The following is a 13805-nucleotide window of genomic DNA, read 5'->3' as shown; positions in this document are numbered from 1 at the left end:
GTCATACCAAAGACTATAAAAATGGGACCCATTGCCTCCCTGCTTGGCACTCAGCATCAAGGGTTGGAATTGGGGGGCTACATCACCAAATGATTCCCGAGCGCGGCACCGCTGCTGCTCACCGCTCCCCCAGGGGATGGGTCAAATGCGGAGAACAAATTTCACACACTCAGGTGTGTGACAATCAGTGGAACTTAGTCTTAGAGTGAAGAATGAATTTCAGGGAACTGTAACTTGTGAGTTTTGGCAAGGCCAGTACACAGACAATGTGTGATCACGCATCAGCTCCATCGAGAGCGTACGCGTCCCAACCCACCAAGATCAAATACAACGACAAGCCCTGCTTCACCGCCACAGAGAAAGAGGAAGTGCGTAGGAGTGGGGATAAGGACCAGTTCAAAGAAGCCAAGTACAGGTTTAGCAAGGTAGTGAATGAGGCTATAGAACGCTCCTGAGAAACTCCAACATCAATTTGCAGATGGAAATACGTTTTCTGTCTGGAAAGGCCTCAGACAGATCGCAAACTACAAACTGAGATCCCCCCCAGGCCACTGACGACGCACGCCTAGCAAACGACCTGAACAAGTTCTACTGCAGGTGTGAAAAACAATGGGCCTCATTCACAAACGACTTTAAGAATTTCTTAAGAAGCGTTTCTTCTTAAACTCCACTTACACCGTTTCCAAGCTGTTTTTGGCATTCACCAATGTTCTCCCATGTGGGAACTAAGAACAGAATATACACACACGGAAGGGCAGTCTTAAGTTGTCTACAGGAGTACGGACATATTCGTGTGAAAGATATGTTCAGTTAAAATCATTTGTGATTGTGTTTTCTTCAAATGTACCGTTGTATAACAGGATTGCAATACATACTGTTTGTATCATTTCTAATATCATTTTATAATTGTTTTCATTATTTTAGAAAAGTGAGATTGCTGTCTTTCCAATAGGCTTCATATCTCTGATGTGCCTGGTCCACCTGTGTGCTCTCTATAACAGTGGGAGTACGGTGCTCCACCCTAGATTTTTATTTGGGCATGCTTGACAGACTTTATGTCTATTTTATAGTCAACATTTTTGTAGACAGTATGGTATATTTTATTCTTCGCCAATGTATTTTGCACTATCTTGTCTTGCTATGTTTATTGCCATGCACAAAGGCAAATTCCTCATAGGAGGAAGCCTGTCAATTGTCTCTTTATAAAAAATATCTTATCGATAAGGGTGGTGTCGTTGGTGCTTTGTTCCTTGACCGTAGAAAAGCTTTTGACACTGTCAATCACAAAGGTTTCCTCTAAGTTATTTAAATTCAATTTCTCTAAAGGTGCAGTGAAATGGGTGAAAAGTCTGTCGGTCTGTTCATAATCATCAATCTGAGTCACCGAATTTGCTTACAGGTGTCCCGCAGGGATAGATACTGGGCCCACTCTGATTCAGTCTCTATATTAATGACTTACCATCAGTATGTGCTGAAGTTGATATCGTAATGTATGCAGATGACACAGGGTTGCTGCCAGACTCACCAAATCCATGACGCATGGTTGAAACAATGCCGTCTTCAACTGAACGCCCACGACTTGGCTCCACTTCCACTCAGCGCTATTACACAACTAACCAGTACATCTCGCATCACGGGGGGTCACTAGAGGGAACTGCATTATCCCAATGAGGAAATGTGCTTTTAGTTGTCAGTCTACCTGGTCAATCAGAGGGGTCATGAGAGTGGAAATTAATTCCAAAGTCAACCTCAAAGAACTAAATATTTCCAGGACTTTTAGCAATCAGTTAAAACAATAGATGAGATTCAGATTCAGCATGTTGTCTGCCTCACAATTTATGTCTAAATTAACATTAAATGCTAATTTTGTCCTCCTTACTGTAGGTCCTGCTTGCTTCTACCGTGGTATCTTGTTCTATGTTGTTTGTGTTTATGTTTGTTGTTTGTTTTTAACAAATTTTAACAATCTATGCCCTGTACTTCTATGTTTCACCATTAACTTTTCTCTTTTCCCAATTCAGGAAGCATTTTTTTTATAACACTTTGGCCATGGACTACGGCTGAAAATGAGCTAGCGGCTTAGATGCTGCTCAACCCTGATGATGCACAGAGGAAGAGAGATTCTATGAAAACCAAACTGCCTCCTTGCCTTCTTTGTCTTTTACTGTTTGACTGAGAGAGACCCCCCACCCCCATCTCTTTCTCATAAAAACACAGTCTCAAAACCATCTCTCATTGTTTATCTCTGTCTCACCACGCTTCCTCTCTCTCCCACCCTGTCCACCGAGGATAAGTTATCACAGCGACCCACGCCGTGACAGTCACAGCCCCACATCCTTACTGTATATACAGTACAGCACGCCACTCGCTATTTACTGCCTGCCTCACATCAATAATAAGCTTGGCAACTGGCAAGGGGGTGATTTCCGCCCTCGCTGGGCAAAATGCAAGACTGGCACTTTCTGAAGCACCATTAATATTCGACGGGTGGCATAATCAAAGTGATAGAGCGCTGCATCTGACAGAGACAACAGCAAGGGCCGAGTAGTGTGTGTGTGTGTGTGTGTGTGTGTGTGTGTGTGGTTGTGCCTGGCTGACCTATTGGAAGAAGAAAATGAACTGGCAGACACCCAACTTGCACACATACGCACACAGTGCTGAGTGGATGTTCTTGCTTAGTGGCTGGCTCCGTTGCTACATTCGGACCATTAGATAATTAACGCTGCGTTCCAGTTGTATCGGAGGTTGGAATTTGGTGCACGTCATATCTCTGTTAAATGTGTTTCAGAAACACAAAGCGAAAAACTCACTTTCACCCCACCTTTGTAGTTCTAGCCAAGTTACAATGTCAGCAGTACCAGTTAACACCGTAGTCATCAAATAAGACAGAAGCGCTAATAAACAGTCTAATTACAGCTTTGATTTACCCTGATTCACTGAGCAGCCATCTTGATTTGATGCAAATTAAATTTCAGCAACTTACGACAATGAGAACACTCTGATATCTGAGACATCTGACCAGAGAGACCATGCTGCTTTCTTATCAATGAATCACTGTCTGATTATTTGATCCACTTACACATTCAACAAGTGCACATGCTGATCTAACAGGTGTCACTCGTCAGTCACACCCTCCTGCAACTTGCCCACACTGACATCATACCCAGGTCCTCTGATCTGCATTTACACATGACCACCATTCATAAATATCACTACCAGTTGCGCCACTGAAAAGGTTACTCTTCAATGACGCAAGTGAGCGTTATTTATACTGAGTAAGCTTAACCATTTTGTTTAAATGTTTTTTTTTTGTCTTATTTCTATTGTCTTTTATATATTATCCGCCCTGTTTTATTTTCTTATATTTTATACCATTTACTAATAAACAGTTTTTCTTTATTTTGTCTTATTCTGTAAAGCACTGTGTTACGTACATCTGCGTGTATAACAAATTGACTTTGACTTTGAGTAACGGCCCTCCCAGGAGTGAGCTGTTTTTTCGCAAGCGCTCTCCGAATTCAAGTTATACGTTCTGGAATTTGATGTGGGATCAGAATGTTAACATCTGTCTTAACTCACATTTCTCTGGGTGGAATTCAGATGATTTGGCAACAACCATAGATGTAAGACAGGAAACTGGGCGAGAAGTGTCCAAACACATATTTCTCTCTCTCTCTCTCTCTCTCTCTCTCTCTCTCCGAGAGCTGTGTGAGGCTGTAGACACGTTTTATGCAAATAATGTTATATCGAATTAAAAATGCCTTATGGAAACAGTAAAATTCGATTAAAAGTCATGAAAATCGACAAAGTTTGTACTGTCGATCTCATCGGATTCGGTAGACTAAATCAAACACGCCACATCGCCAGCAGAGGAACTAGTTGTCCATGGAAGTGACCTCTTATTGGATCACTCCTCCTCACATGGCCCTCCGTGGAACGGACCATCTGAGAACCAATGGGGTCTCCAAAGAGGAGGACGAGGAAGGAGGGAGGGATGCAGTGTAAAAAAAAAGGACAAAAATGACAAGTCAAAATAAACTTTGCATGGAAATAAATTCCCAAAATAAAATAGATATTTCTTAAGTCGTCCACTGCCAGGCAGATCCCATTGTGATGGAGGGATAATTTTATCATCCTGAGAATGTAATTTTATTATCCTGAGAAATATGTCCTGAGATTATATCACAGCGGAGGAGCAGAGGAGGGGAGATCTACAGGATTATGGAAGATTTACTGTGGGAGTAGGGGTCGTAACTCACAGGATTATTTTAAAGATGAATGGTTATTTAATGTGAGCTCCCTTACCGTTAACGTCTACACAATGAAATGGTTTTATTTCTGGCCGATGAACCACCCATATCGAAACCATGCATGTCTAACTCAAATGGAAGACCAGTGTGGATGAAACATTCAGTATAGTACAGTACGGTACAGTACGAGCTAGTGATGAACACCTTCACTGTGTGTGTCAGAGTGGTCTCTGGTCTGTGTGTCTACAGTATGTCTGCCAATCTCTCTATCTCGCTAAAGCCAGATCTTTACCAACACTTTACCAGTCTGTCAACCAAACTAATGTTTCAAATAGAATCATCGCTGAGCGAGTGTCACTCAACCGAGATCATTTGACTTTCCATGGACATGGTAAAAGTTTGCGTGAGGGTGAACTGTGTGCGCATCAATATTTAGATGCTTGCAACTAGGGCAGATAGATATATTAGACTTGCATGTCTTTGTGTGTGTGTGTGAGAGAGAGAGAGAGAGAGAGAGAGAGCTGCAGAGTTTATTTCTGTGCGTATGAAAGCGTTTGTGTGTTTGCATGTCTTAGTATGTGTTTCTGGGTTTGACTGAGTTTTCAAACGTGCGCGCACGCGTGTGTGTGTGTATGGAAGCTTATACTGAAGCATATGTGCTTGAATGTGTACGATTCAACCTGTCAGATCTCTCATCGACTCATTCAATATTACTGACACATGTTCTGTACTCAAAGTTTTTCACTGCAGTCTGACTGAATCAATCAGAACAGAGAACAGCATATCTCTATTCACAGTATTCACAGTGTGTTCTACCCCCCCCCCCCCCCCTCCCACACACACACACACACACACACACACACACACACACCCACACACACACACACACACACACACAACTGTGTTGAATGACTCTCTGTCTCTATCTTTCCTCCCCTCCGTTGTCTTTTTCTCACCACACTTCCCTTTTCCACCCTCTCTCAATCAAACACACACACTCTCTCTGTCCCTCCCTCCCCGCTCTCTGGTTCAAGGTGTGTGTGTGTGTGTGTGTGTGTGTGTGTGTGTGTGTGTGCTTATGGGGCTGTTTTTCTTAATCACAATAAAAAAGGTGCCATTTAATTTGTGTGCAGATGGATCAATGCTCTGTGTGATAGAGGGAGAAAGAGCTCATTTCAGGGAACATCGGGTTCGAGCCCACGGGCGGTGTGGGGAGAGAGGATATTTATTCTCATTAATAAGATGTTTGTAATGAATTTTGGCAGGAGAGAGCACACACGCACGCACACACACACACACACACACACACACACACACACACACACACACACACACACAGGTCATATTTTAATACTGGGTGCATTTGGCCATTTACTTGCTGTAGGACAAAACACTCGATGCTCCTATTTCATCGTTGGCAAGATTGTATGTTTAAATCCTTCAACACAGGCTTAATTGAATGTAACCTGAGGACTAACAGATTCTACTGTATATTCCTTGGCAGGGCATCTTTGCTCCAATATCCCATAATATTAAAGTATCATGGTGTTTGATGAGGCAGACAGTACTGGCCCTCAGGTAAGGGCTTGGATTACATACAGTTCTGATGGACTGGTCATGTGCAAGGCCCCTATAATTGTTTCCATGAGCACATCACAGACAGTCATATGACAGACAGTCATGAGTTTCTCGTTAGCGAGCATTTGAATGATGGCCGCTGTGTAAACTCAATCTTTTACGTCTGCCCCTGATTATTGTCAAGATGATATTCAGTGTCCTGCGCAATGCATAAAATATACCTAAAAATATTCAAAAAGATATGTAATGTTAATTTTTTTATATATATTTTAGAATAGCAAGCTGCAAAGAGCAATGAACTCATGTAGTGTTTGATCTATTATGTACATTTCTCTCTGTAAATCATATCTAAATGGAGTAGGGAGAGAGTACATTTAAACTGATTTAATTTTAATTACTGTGAATCTTTCACACTGTAATAACAGCCTATTTTAGTGACAGTGTTTTCAGCCAATGATAACTGCGACCAGACTTTACTTAACTGTGGTCCACTCTGCATCTGAACTCTGAAAAGATACACACACACACACACACACACACACACACACACACATACACACACACACACACACACACACACACACACACACAGGCATGCTGGATCACAATCACACAGCTGTCTGTAGACTTGATCCTAAATGGAGGAAGCAAGCTCCTTAACTCAATACCCCCCCTCTCTTCCAAATTTTAAAGGTTTTATCACAGGATCATAAACTTTCTCTGCGCCGTGGCTAAACAACCCTGACCTCATCAAATACGTAGATCTGACTGACGTGTGGCCCAAAGTCAACTCCACCGGCACGCGACCCTCATTACCATTCATTGTTTATCGCCACCTGCAAAGGATGCAGGGGTGTTACAGTATGTATCACCAGAAGTGTGGACATTCCTCAGCTTCCCTTTTATCTACATTTGATTTGGAGATATGGCAGATGTTCCTTTAGAGTTGCCACAACAGAAAAGGTTGCAACTTCCTGTATGGCACATGGACCACTCTCAAGGGCTGGGTGAACTTGAAGAGACAAACATGTAGCTATCTTTTCTGACCGTCTTTCCAGAATGTTCCCGTTAGCCTAACAAGCTAACATTAGCCATGTTGCTCGAAGTGCTAACGTTAGCTAACTGACTGACTCGCAGGCTAAGTTAGGCATCCAATACTGTGATGACCTTCTTCACTACTCTAGAATTTGCAGGTCTGACTCAGTCTTAATAGGGGATATATGTCAGTGTGTTTGCTTACAACATGCATACTTCAAATACACATCCTTAACCTTCATTCTCATAACTAGAGGTTCAGCCTCGTTCGCTCTCCAGAACAGCAGCACAGTTCTCGTCATGCTGACAAAGGAAATGGGAGGAGTGCTGGAGGGTTGAGGAGGTCAGAGTCAGAATCCATCGTAGGTATTTCGTCAACCCACATCCACACACACAAACGCTCACAGACCGTGCCTTCGACTGCCACAGCTCCCATTAATGGTTTCCTGCCTTGCTGCCTCCCCCGTAGGAGGTCCAACCAGAGCCTGTGTAGCCAGCTTCCCATGTGAAAACCGGCCTGGCCTGCCAAGAGAAAAATGGTTCTCCTCCACCATGGAAACACTCCCCTCCCCCTCTCTTCTCTGCCTCCATCGTCATCCTCTTCTTTCCCCTGCCGATCCTCTCCTACGTCCATCCCTCTCTATTCCCTCGTTACTCCTTGTGTGTTAGGCCTGCCAAGATGGCCGTGGCCCTGCCCCATGGAAAGCACCCCGTCCTCTTCTTCCTGTGCGGTAGGCAGAGATGGAGGTCTGCTCCGCTCGTTAGCAGCCAGGACCTCCCTCTCGTTACCAGCCAGGACCTCCCCCTCGTTAGCAGCCAGGACCTCCCCCTCGTTAGCAGCCAGGACCTCCCCCTCGTTAGCAGCCGGGACCTCCCCCTCGTTAGCAGCCAGGACCTCCCGCTCTGCAGCCGAGCCCCTTGAGGATGCGGACAGGGAGGATGCGGACAGGGAGACTCTACTGTGTGGGATTCAGTAGCACTCCACCCTGAGGAGATCTCAACAGAAGTCAATGAACAATTCCCCCCCGACCGACATTTTTGTGTCCCAAATATCCCCCAATGGCACACTTGATGGTTTACTTTGGACACCAAGTCAGACATGAACTACTAACGTCAGGAAAAAGTACAGAGACAGGATGCTGTGCAGTTGTGTGGTGGCTAATGTGCTCATGGAGCTGGAATATAACCGTAATATCGCTAGGAGAGCAGGGTGAGACAGAACATAAAAATGAGATTGACGTCTTCCATCAGACAACAGCAGCACACTACCTGCTGGCCTGTCCCTTAGGCATGAATTGTCCTACAGTCAGCAACTTCACTGCGGTGTGTCCGACTTATATAATGAATATGAACTGGTGAAGATATAGTAAACAATGATAGCAACTCCTGCTAATGGTCAGAATTAAGGTTAGTGGGTACTGGGTAGTTAGTCAAATATATATTTGAGTATAAAAAATGGTCCCTGGGAAAAATGGTCTGATATTGTTAACCTTCTTGTCAAAGAAGTTGACGAAATCTTCGGGGGAGGACACACATGTATGTGTGCGCACACACACACACACACACACACACACACACACACACACACACACACACACACACACACACACACACACACACTCCAGTGTAATGCCACTCACTCAAGTTATGTCAATGCACCAGTGCGGAGTTTTGCTTTAATTACAGTATTACAGGAGACAGTTCAAACCTACATGTACACTGCCTCCCCCTCTCTAACAGAGGGACACTGAGCAGGGACAATTCCCAGGCCTGCTGCCTCTATAAATCAATAGTTATACGCTGTCTGTACTTATCTTAGGTCCTTACTCTGACAGAGAACATTTGACAGACTGACTGAACTTCTGGAGCACAGATTCATGTGGTTAGCCTCAATACAGTCCTCTAAAGCCATAATAAACCACGTTAAAAATGTTCAACATTATCAGTACCTGCCTGTACTATACATGGTGTACACTAGCACTATCAGCAGATCGGATATAAATCTACACACAACACAACACAGGAACGCAGCTTCTGAGGAGATATTTATACATGGCCAGTGAAATTCTACTTTATATGTAGCTACAGTATTTCTGTGTAGTTTATATATAGTCTATATTTTCAGTGTTCCTATTATAACCGCAACACTGTGGTGGCAAGTTCATCTACACTATCAATATCTGGCCTCTTGCCGGTGTAACTACAGGTCCACTAATGCTAGGTCAGCCATGTTGTCAAAAGGGGGATGATAGCATATATAATGTCCTTGTATGTGTGTACCATATGCATCTTGAATCTTGAATCATGTTTCCCTTGCTGTCCATCATGTTATCCAAGCTATGAAATCAGCATTATAGAACTATGAGAGCACGCACACACACACACACACACACACACACACACACACACACACACACACCAATACACAAACACACACATACACACACACACACACACACACACACACACACACACACATACACACACACACACACACACACACACACACACACACACACACACACACACACACACACACACACCCTGAAGCCTAGACTCCTCTCCCTCTGGTGTGTACATCACCACTGCTCCAGTTCTCTGTGTGGGTCTCAGCCAGGCTGGAACATGGCCCCTGAGTGGCCCTTGCCTCCCTAACGTAACTGGATCCCCATAAACACATTAGGACCTGCAGGGCCCTGTTTTCATTGGCCGGTGTCAATGTGATCAGAAAGTAAACAGCATTTTGATCAAGGGCCTTTTGTGGGAGGTTTCAGTTGTGTGTGTGAGAGTCGGGCACAGACAGGCTGTGGAGGAGAGTGTGTGTGAGAGTGTGTGTGAGAGTGTGTGTGAGAGTCGGGCACAGACAGGCTGTGGAGGAGAGTGTGTGTGAGAGTGTGTGTGGTGAGTCGGGCACAGACGGGCTGTGGAGGAGAGGTGACCAATGGTCTCCTTCCCATCCGGAATGTCCGGGCAAAAACATCCTTTAGAGAGAAGGTACCCACATCAAATATAAACACATTAAATGTTTGAAAGTATATGAGGTGCATTTAATTAATCTCGAGTTCAGACATTTGAGACACGTACTATTCAAATGTTCACAATAGATCAAAAGATCTGGTTTTAATAAACATTCCAGTTGTACTGCAGTGAAAAGGGCACTTACCTCTCATTAGAGGGATATTCACGCTGGACTGGTGCTATACAGATATATACTCACAGTAGATACGTCAGACTCAACTATGTTTGACCTCCACGGTCGGTTATGAGAGTGAACATGCGTGTTGGTGAACACTCGCCATAAGAGTAGACAGCGTGGGTGTTTTACAGTAAGTGGGGGTTGGGAGTAATTAAATTTCCTGTTAGATCTCTCAGTGACACAGCTGACACGGCTGACAGGTCAAAGTCGCACGTCACCGGCGTTTGACATGAAAAGCCTGATGCCAAGACTCAATGTGAGACCGGGGACGCCATGCTGGTGTGATACCTGGGGATGATGGTGAATGTGTTCTGGGAATAATGTGCTGTTTTGACAAGACTCACACGTTCACAGACTTACAGGTGATAAACTCAGCCCAGGCGTGTTTACATTCCCTACAGGGCTTTACATTTAACATGATATTATCGTAAAAAAATAATTCCACAACGCTTTTATCCTTATACGGAGACGTTTGAAGAACATGACCTTTTTAAGCCTGCCAGTCACTGTTATGAAAAAGTACAAAAACGACATGTTAGGATTTCCTGGTGATTTCCTGTGATTACGTTCAACCTGGTGTGAACCAGAGGTTGATGCGGTGATGTGAGAGGTGACGTTCGGTTCACCATGGCCGTGCTCAGTTCACTACGCTGTTTCAATGTACAGACTACTATATTGGCAAGACATGAGCCAACAGAGAAGCTGTGTTACCATGCGTGCTACCCTCACCCTTTTAATATCCTGTCCTCCCCTCCGGCTTTTATTGCCAAATATGCTTATTATTAGAGAGAGAAGAAAATGTACACAAAAATCCTAGTTTTGACAGATTAAATTAAATTTGCGAGCACAAGCTGTTTACATCTTTACAAGAGTGGCGAGAGCAGCCAGCAATTTCTTAATTTTTCTCTTTATTTTTTATTATATTTAATCTATAGTTTGTATTTATTTAATCTTTTATTTTATTTTTTTAATTTTATTTCCACCCTCTATAAATAAAGATTACCATGGAATGTCACACAACATCCTCTCTCTCTCTCTCGATTGGGTTCTATGCTCTCATGCACAGTAGTCCGGATCCTTCAGAACCCGTCAAACATCTGGACGTTTTAATTGTAGTTCTAATCCTGCTATGTTTATTTTCATTCTAAGTACCCTTTAAAAGGGAGAGATGAATGTGTTGTACCAGGACCAGTGGGGAGTATCCACCAGCCCTGTCTTAGAAATGCTGCCTTTGTTTGCCTATAATTGAAATGCTTTGGAGGTCTGTGAGAAACTCTCGTCTCTTTCTTGGGCCGAGCGACCTTCCCAGTTCTACTGGGTTTCCAAGGAGCGGACGGGCGGGGTGCAAAAACTTCTTTGTGTTCCTCTCTCACAAAGCTGTTGATTGGTCGCCTCCGTTTTTGGCTGAGGAGCTGATGAATTGCACAAGAAAGAGAGAGACGTGTGTGTGTGTGTGTGTGTGTGTCTTGGTGGTGGTGGTGGGGGGGGGGGGGGGGGTAGAGGAAAGAGAAGGAGAGAGAGAGGGAGGGAGGGAATGGAAAGAATTAGAATGTGTGAGAGAGATGATGGATGATATGACTGGATGACCTCTTAGAGCAAAGTGTTCTTGGCAGAAATATGACACGAGATATAGTGTGAAACTTGGTTGCGCGGAGAGCAAAGTTCAAGTCGGTGGTTATATATTGTGTGTTTAGATAGATAGATAGATAGATAGATAGATAGATAGATAGATAGATAGATAGATAGATAGATAGATAGATAGATAGATAGATAGATAGATAGATAGATATTGCAGCTACATTATATAGACAACACATACAGTAAGCACATTAGGCACAGTAAGGCACAAAAGACATAAGGGCAGCAAAAAAGGCCCAATCAGCACTATATACAGTATTAAAAACAGGGTCTACAATCTAAATTGTACACTACCGTCAGTTCAAATTGAACAGACTGTCAAATCAAATCAAACCGGTGACCGGTGAGGTGTCACAGTAAATCAGGTCCCCCCCAAACGTCCTCGGGAGGCTCAATCTCCTGGGGGCTCCAGTCAATCTGTGTCACCTCTCTGCTCTCGGGGGGGGGGTTAGAGTATCTCCCTCTTTTCCTCTCCCGTTTCTCTCTCTCTTAATGACTGTCTCTCTCACCCAGCACATGTACAAGAACGCACAGACTTTTCTCATGAACCTCGACCCATACTCTGTTAAGTACTGTGGACTGGTATCCTTCGGCTGCGTCTGTCAGACTCTGTACGCTGGGGAGAGACCAACCGGAAAAAATAGCCTGATAAAAACTGAAGATTGACTAGGGTCTGACAAACCCAGAGGAGTGAGGACAGAAACCCTCCAACCTCTGGGAACCCTTCACAGCCCTTAGCACTTTCGATACGACCACGTCACTGGCAACATTTTAAAAATATCTAACAAATATTTAATAATATAAAAAAAATATCTAACAAATCTAAAAAATTCCTCACTCCAACACTTGCTGAAAGCTGAGAAACTGCGCTTTCTAGTATTATAGGGAAAATCCAATTAATATTCAAAATGTTGTCACTGTACGTTCAGGGTTAAAAGGGTTAGCTGGCATCCACTGAGAGTGAATGACCTGCAGACTTGAATAGTCTTTTCCCGACACAATGGAAACAGCTTAGAGGGGAAGATTGATGCTGCGTTCCAGTCCAGGAACTCTGACATTTCAAGTTCCCCGGCGGAAATGTAATCTGAAACGCACCGTGAAATTGTACTTTCCCCTTGGAAACTCGGGGGAATCTCACCTACCCCTGACCTGACCTGACTTAAGAATCAAGATCGCTGCATTGTGCATCAACAATAAGGGAAAGCTGTTGTAATCCTGTTTATTAGTTATTTATAAAGTTATAATATTATAAGTCTTTCTTATGTGTCTCATTAAATCATACAAACTCATCAAAACTCAGCTGTCGGCTCCTCTTGTATTTCACAATATTCTGAATCTTCTTTCTAGGAAGTCTAACTTCCCATGCATGAATAATCACCAAACTTTGCACATAGGTCCAGTCTTATGCCAAAAGTCCTCAGCTGGCATTGTGGGCCAATAGTCCTAATGGTGGCGCTACAGCAACCGTCTAAATCTTAAAACGTAAAAAAAAATCATAATAAATCATCAATGCTGCTATAACTTTGCAACCACCGCCAAAATGTAGGCCCAAGTCAGCACAAACATCAATATGCTTCGAGCTGGCAGGAATTATCAAAGCTATCTCCTCCCACATTTTTTGGTCAATTGACACCCCAATTGCTACACTGCATCTTCAGACTGTCTTCCACAAACGATCTTCCCGGATTTTGTAAAATATAATGTCTTACTGTAAGTACTGTATGCAGCTACTGCAAATTCGCTCAATAAATCTCCAATGTTTAGAAAACATAATTCAGGTTATGGTAGATGTGGTAACATTTTTTCAGAATGTTTTGTTAAAAACTGAATTTCTGACAATATGTTGAATTATGTCACCATTCTGTCCCCCTCAAACTATTGCTGTCTACCCACAATCCTATAGTGCAGCAGCGTGAGCTCCACCAATCAGAGACGTCGCTGTTGACAACCCTGCCCAACCCCCGCCTAGGACTACATCTGGCCAAATTGATTGATCGGCCGCTGATTGAGCACAGCCGCTGTTACTCTGCAATTTGCAAGACAAGCTAAAAAAAAAAGGTTCAACCTAGCGGCAGGGGTGGCCTGGTCCATGAGAGGAATGGAGGGAT

General features: G+C 43.6%; 1 protein-coding gene across 1 annotated transcript in view; it reads right to left on the bottom strand.

The window, feature by feature from the left end:
• LOC311326606 (alpha-1A adrenergic receptor-like) overlaps positions 1–8155 on the bottom strand; it is a gene marked incomplete at both ends in the record, with an annotated part of 29098 nt that extends 20943 nt beyond the window's left edge. Inside the window, 2 exons of the mRNA XM_084459542.1 lie at positions 7653–7780; positions 8133–8155. Of these exons, the coding sequence (XP_084315668.1) occupies positions 7653–7780; positions 8133–8155 (151 nt within the window). The remainder of the gene's footprint in view (positions 1–7652; positions 7781–8132) is intronic.
• Positions 8156–13805: the final 5650 nt, after the last annotated feature.

The sequence above is a fragment of the Borostomias antarcticus genome (genome assembly GCF_949987555.1).
Source record: "Borostomias antarcticus genome assembly, chromosome: 28".
Taxonomy (NCBI): Eukaryota; Metazoa; Chordata; class Actinopteri; order Stomiiformes; family Stomiidae; genus Borostomias; species Borostomias antarcticus.
Note: the sequence above shows the minus strand (reverse complement) of the source record. Positions and strands in the feature narration are given on the sequence as shown.